The following is a 6,615-nucleotide window of genomic DNA, read 5'->3' as shown; positions in this document are numbered from 1 at the left end:
CTTGTGCACCATCAGCACGTTGGGGCCGATGCACACCATGCCGCAGACGTCGCACTTGAGCTTCCCGTTGGGCAAGCGGATGCCGCCGGGGGAGTGAGGCTCCTGGCCCGGCCCGTCGCAATAACCCAGCGGTTCCGAGAGCGAATCCTCCACGATGACGCTGTCGTCTTTCTCCAGCATGCGGTCCTCCTGAGCCAGCAGCCGGCTGCTTTCCTCATCGCTGTACATCTCCACCTTGATGGAGCTGGCTGCGGGAGGGCAGAAAAGGGCAAAGCGTGGTCAGCGCGGGGAAAGCGGCGTTACGGGAGCACGGAGCACAGCTCGGGCAGGGCTGGCTCCTAGAGGAGAGGCACGGATGCACTCTGTGCTTTGATCGTGACAACGTGCATCGTCTTGTGCCGCTGGGTACGTCGGAACGGACACCCAGCTCGGAGCAGAGGGGTTACGGGCTGGATGCTTGTCTGCATGTCCCAAAGAGGATTGCTTTGGTGACCAAAAAGCATTCTGCTCCCCGCAGCCAAAGGCAGAGGGAGAAGGAAAAAAACCACTGGCAGCGCTTTGGAGGATGCAGAAAACGCCAAATTTTGACTCTGAATCGGCAAAGGCTCCGCGTTTTCTGGCACAAAGAGCCCAGCGTCAGTCCCTCGGTCAGCAAACCCCTGCGTGAAGCAGGAAACCGCTCCGCTGCCAGGTTCTCACCCTTGCTGGCAGACCTGGGTACCACCAGCAATAGCAACAGAGAAAAGAGAACCTGAGCAGGACAGCGCTGCGCGAGCAGCTCCCGCAGCAAGGAGCAAACACGCAGCCACGAGAGCCCTGGGCGACAACGCAGCGACCCACGTGGCCACTGGGGAAAGGTCCCACGTGCTGCAGACCATCCCCCCCGGGGCACTGCTGACCCCATGAGAGGCCAAGGGCAGCCCAGCAGAGCCACAGGCACCGCCAGCCAGAGCCGGAGGGCACGGGGCTGGGGGCTGCGCTGCCACGGACCCCCCCACCTCCACCTCTCCTTCCTCGCAGCACCGGGAGCGGGGCGGCTGCGCCGGCGGCGACCTACATTCCTGGCTGCTCCAGCGAGCTGTGGAATGCCACAAATCAGACGGGCTCCAGAGGATGGCGATGGGACGTCGAGGGCTGCGCTGGCACAGGCTGGGGGGAGAGGAGCCTTCCTCCCTCCCTCCCTCCTCCACCTCCACGGAGCTGCTCCCTCCCTCGGCCGCAGTCGCGCCTCCGGGCCCTCGCCGGAGGCAGAGCAGAGCGGTGCAGAGCGAGTCCTCAACCGACCACGTTGGGAAGCGTCCTCCCACCCAGCAGAGTGGGAGGGAATCCCTTCGGATGCGCCAGGGACAGCGGGACTGCCTGCTCTGCTCCCCTGCGCCGCTCCGAAACCCGGCCCGGGTCACCCGCGTGGCAGCGCACGGAACCCGCAGCCACCGAGAAAATATTTACAGGATCCCTTGAAATATCAGACTCTGATTTCTTCCATTTAAAGCAGCAGGCTCTTCCCCAGCCCTTCGGGGAGCTGCGGGGGCTGAACTTTATATACACAAAGGAGACTTCTGCTGCCGGCGGGGATGACGACGGCGTCCAAGCTGCCTGGTGGAGGCAGGCATGGGAGCCCAGCCCTGCAGGAATCCCAGAAGCTTCCAGACCTGATGCTGATGCGCTCCCTGCGTCTTTGCTGGGGACAGAGGGCTCTCAGCTGCGGGTCCAGGCGCGGGGTTTGTTCACGAAGCTCTCAGCAACGTCCTGGGCACCGAACCGTTTGCAGATCGGACCTTCTCAGCTGGAGGGGTTCCGGAGTGGCTCCAGCAGCAGCCCAACCAACCCAGTGGGTGAGCTTCGGGTCGCTTACCGAGAGGACACGCAATCACCGACGTGTGGTGCCTGTCCTGGGGAACCCCACGCAACCCCAGCAGCAGCCAGGAGCTGGCCAGGATGGGACAAAGCTCAGAGCAGGGAACGAGAGCCTCCACCACGAGTGCAGGAGATCGGCGAGGAGGAGCAGCAGCAGCGCGGATTGTGATTCACCCAAGGCAGGGTGAGGAGCCCAGGAATCCTGGCTCTCGCTGCCCCGCTTCCCCTCCTGCCCCGCAGACAATGCTGCCTTCCCAGAGAGGCTCTCAGCAACGGGAACTATGCATCCAGCCCAGCTTTGGCAACCAGAGGCGCTTTCAGGCCGTCTGCTGAGCGGCCAAAGGCACCGCAGGCCGCAGCCCCGGGGGGAGCTCAGCGGCCACAGCGCTCCTGGCAGAACCAGAACTCGCCTTCCACGCTGCCCAGCACCGCCGGGAGCACCAGGGGGACCCCACAGAACTGGGCAGCCCTGAGTGCGACCACGAAGCGAAACGCTCCTCGCTCGGCGGCAGGAGCTGCCTGGATGCGCTGACGTTCGCCGCGCTTTGATTTCCTTTCTTCCTCCTCCTCCTCCCCAACCCCCCACCCCCCCTCCACCACCGTTCCCCCGAGGGCTCGTATTTTTTTTTTTTTTCCTGGGCGCAGGAGGAAGGCCAACTATTGTTCTGTAATTCTCCTTTCAGAACCAACGCGGAGTCCGGTCGAGCTGGAGAGCCGTCTCCGCCGGCGGAACAGGTTATATAATATTCTTGCTCCTCTGGGGCACGATGCTTGCTGGATGAACCAGCTGTGAAGTCAAGTCGGATCAGAGCAATGCCATCACCGGCGTCCTGCTGCTAACGGGGAAGGGCTCGTTACTGCCCTTTCAGCCGGCCCACGTGCTCGGCTCCTTTTGCTTCCGACGGAGCGAAAAGGCTGCGTTACCCCTCAGAACCGCTCTCCACTTCAGGCTTCATTTCTTCGCGGAGCTTCGAAGCGTTTTCGGAGGGCAAACAGAAAACAAGCAGCTCTGAAAACTCCAAAGGAACCGAGGTAACTCACGACGTTGCCCCTTCTGAAAACGAGATTCGTTTCCAGTTTTTTCATCCTGGCTCAGAAGGAGCCGCTTTGAAGAGCCAGGACCGAAGCAGAGGTGTCCCCGTCACTACGTGTGGGTCGATCACGGTGATTCCTCCACGATGGAGAAGTGATGCACGGCTCTGTGCTCCGTCAGGGAGAGAGGGAGTGTTGGAGCTGCGCCGTTCCACATTTCTCAGCGGGGCCCATCTCACAGACGACCCCGAACGCAGGGCACGATCCCAGGCAGCGGAGCATGGACCCCCACCTGCTGCCCCGAGTGCTGCTCAGCCACCATCGGCCCCACGGAGCTGTGGGGCAGCACCGTGGGATGATGGCAGGACACCAAGTGGGACAGCCCAGACCCACGGCGCTGGTGGAGGCTCTCAGTGTCACCTGAGAAGCGGTTCCATGAAGACCTGGGGGGGGGTTGGGGGGCAGCATGGGGTGTTGATGCGTACTCACCGCTGAGGGAGCGGCTGGGGGAGGAGTGCTGGCTGTTGGGCGTGCTCACCACGGCTCCCACGATGGCCGAGCTGAACTCTTTCTCCAGAGAGGAATCCCCGCTGCCTTTGGGAACACGGAGAAGGGAGAGGGATGTGAGCGAGGCCCAACGCTGCCCCCACCCCGCACCACTGAGCCCTGCAGAGCCCTTCGTGCTCCCCTGCAGAAGGGGAGCGTGTGGGGCACACAGTGGGATGTCCCCCAGGAGGTGTCTGCCCCCCAGCAGCAGCCCCCTGCCCATTCCCACAGGCGGGATGTGGCAGCACTGCACAGCAGAGCCGTGCCCGCAGCCCCCAGCTGAGCCATGGGGAGGGCGAAGCGCTTCAGGGCAGGGAGTGCAGGAGCTCTGCACTCAGCCCCCCACCCCGGGACCCGCAGCGCCGTGCCCCCCAGCCTCCCAGCCGTGCCCCTCGCCGACAGCTTGTCAGGCTGCAGGAAATACTGGGTCACATTTCCCTTGCTCTAAAAACAAATGGAGGTGCCCACGGCGCTGGCAGACGGCGCGGTTCCCCGGGGGGGCTCCCGGCGTTCCACCCACTCCCGGGTGCAGGCAGTGCCAGCACCACGGCTGGGTGGGCTCAGCCTGGCAGTGTCCCCCTCCCCGCTGCCCCGAGACGGACACAGCTGTGCCCCAATGGCCTTTTCCTGCTGCCAGGCTCCAGGTCTTTCTCCCAGGCTGCGGGGAGCTGGCACCAGGAGCACGGGGAAGCTTTGAAGGAGAAGCAAAGCAGAACGGCAGCCCGGCTTCGGGGTGGCTCAGCTCCAGGCAACCGAGCCCCCGCAACCGGCTGCAGGGTCAGCAAAGCACCCACAGACCCAAGGCCACGGCCCCCCCCGCAGCACTGCAGCCCTGCGCTGCGTCCTGCCCCTTTCCAGCCCTCCAACAGCCCCGAGCACTCAAACTTCAGCCCAAACTTCCAGGTCTTGGCTCGGCACAGCTCATTAATTAGCTGCTTGTCACGCCGCGGGCGTTAACGCTCCCCAGCTCCTTAATGACACGCGCTGGATGCTCTGGATGCTGCTGTTTGGTGCTTAACGTGCCCACTCAGAGGATGACCCCGAGCACCTTGCAACGCCAGCGATCCAAAACAGGGGGAAGAAATCAAGACGGGACGTACCAGATATGTAGGATCGTCCATTACAGTCTTCTATATCCATCCTTAAGGTGCGTTGCTGAAAGAGAGAGCGGAGCGGAGTCAGAGTTCGCCCGCAGGAGCTCCTCAGCCACCTTCCCCCCCCTAAAAAAGCCACATCTGGGGCAGAGCCCTGCTCGCCCTGAGCTCCTGCAGCGCAGCCCCACGTCTCCATCAGCCCCAGGGGGACCCAAACCCGGCCCTGGGGGGGGGGAGGCACAGCGCGGGCACGGAGCCATCGCCCACTCCAGGGACAGACGGACACAGAGCACCGGAGCTTCAGCCACGGGAAGCACAAAGCGGGGATGTCTGGTTTTGTTCCACCGATGGGAAGAGTCAGGTTTGGGGCAACGGGACCGAATGCCAACACAGCATCACCACAGCGCCCGACGGCCCACCAGCACCACGCCGAAATCAGAGGGAAACCCACCAGGCATCGGCTGCCAGCGCCCCGCCGGGATAATAGACACGTTACACACTCAGACGGCTCCTGTCTGTCAGTCCCACAACCAAAAAACGAGACCATTTGTGGAGATCACCGCAAAGGGACACGGACGGGGGAAGACGGGAGCCCGGAACGTTGCTCTGCTGCGTTACACGCGCGCTGAGCGATCTCCCGCGTGCAGCACGACGGCTGGGTACGGGGAAAGTCCTCTCTCTGGAGCGCAGCCCCAGCCCAGCAGTGGTGGGCACACAGCCCTGAGCTCCTCTGAGCTGCGAGCAACGGGGCCGAGACCCCCAACCCCATGGGTGGCCCCCCCGGCCCCACCACGCGCGCAGCGGGGACGCGCTTCGTGCCACCAGGCAGGGACCTCAGCGACGCTGCGCTGAAACTGGAGCAGCGCTCGGCGCTGAATGAAGGGCTGCCCCCCCAGAGGCCGAGCTCGGGGAAACAAATCCCCCCCCCCCCGGCAGCCCAGTTTAAGCAAAGCCCCGGCTGAGCACAGAACCGCCCGGACGTCCTCTGCGCTGAGCACACGGGGGCTCCTGAGGACAGCGGGGTCGGCGCGCACCCCCCAGCTCGGCCCTGCACAGCCACCCCCACAGCTCACAGCCCCCCCGAGTCCCCCCCCTAGGGGATGAACTCGCTGCCTTCACACAAGGCGAGGGCGGAACGAAGCGCCGCGGCCGTCCCCGCCGTTTCTCTTCCCAAAGCATTGTTTCCATTCGCTCCGTTTTCCAACATGAGCGTTTTTTTTCCACCTTTGCTGCGGATAGGAGCGCACCGAGCCGTAGAAGAGAAGGGCTGTGTGGCTGGCACGGAGCTGAAGCCCATCTCCGGTGCCCATGCCGGGCAGCCCCGCAGCCAGGAGCCGGGGAAGCGCCGCGTTGCGTTTTATCCATCATCAAACAGCTCCCGTCGTTTCCCCGTTTCAAAACGCGTCGTTCCATCGGACAGAGCCGCACAAACAGCCACGGGGCAGCTGATGCTGGGTGCTCCGTGGGGCAGGAGCCCAAACCTTGAGGGGCGGGGGGGTGGCAGCCCAGGACCCGCCGTGCCCCGAAGCTTTGCCCACGGGAGCAGCTCCCCCTCCCGACGCCGCCGGGACGCGGAGCTCGTCCATTGACATAAGTTCGCCCGCAGGCCCACGGATGGAGGACACTGCAGCGCCCATCTGGAACGCGCTCCCGAGGTCCAGGGATGAAGTCTGAACTCGAAGCAGCGAGGGCCGGCTCCAGCAGTGTCAGAACCAGCGCCAAGGCCGCGGGATGGAAGCACAGCGCTGCCCCAGAACCCCCGCAGCCAACGGGGGAAGGTCCTCCGCTCCAGCACGGCTCACAAGTGAGGGCCGACGCAGTCCTTGGGGGGGGAGGGGGGTTCGGGGGGCTGCACAGAGGACAGGCGTGGATCTCTCAGCACGGAGGAGCGCTTCTGACGGCGGCTGTCCCACGTCCCGGCTCCACGCAGTCACGGTTCCGATGGAAGCATCCTGGAGGCTGCGGGAAGCTGCGCTCCGCGGCGCGTCCCGTCCCGGTGTCGGTGTGAAGCGCTGCCTCCCTATCCCCATCCCCATCCCCATCCCCCGGGGGCTGCGAGCTCCGTGCTATGGCTGAAATCCCCCCC

General features: G+C 64.5%; 1 protein-coding gene across 1 annotated transcript in view; it reads right to left on the bottom strand.

The window, feature by feature from the left end:
- IKZF4 (IKAROS family zinc finger 4) overlaps positions 1 to 6,584 on the bottom strand; it is a 12,635-nt gene extending 6,051 nt beyond the window's left edge. Inside the window, exons 1-3 of the mRNA XM_021379168.1 lie at positions 4,536 to 6,584; positions 3,379 to 3,483; positions 1 to 248 (exon numbers count right to left, since the gene is read on the bottom strand). The exon at positions 1 to 248 is cut by the window's left edge and continues 1 nt beyond it. Coding sequence (XP_021234843.1) covers positions 1 to 248; positions 3,379 to 3,483; positions 4,536 to 5,076 — 894 coding nt within the window. The 5' untranslated portion in view covers positions 5,077 to 6,584. The remainder of the gene's footprint in view (positions 249 to 3,378; positions 3,484 to 4,535) is intronic.

The sequence above is a fragment of the Numida meleagris genome, chromosome 32 (genome assembly GCF_002078875.1).
Source record: "Numida meleagris isolate 19003 breed g44 Domestic line chromosome 32, NumMel1.0, whole genome shotgun sequence".
NCBI classification, from domain to species: domain Eukaryota; kingdom Metazoa; phylum Chordata; class Aves; order Galliformes; family Numididae; genus Numida; species Numida meleagris.
Note: the sequence above shows the minus strand (reverse complement) of the source record. Positions and strands in the feature narration are given on the sequence as shown.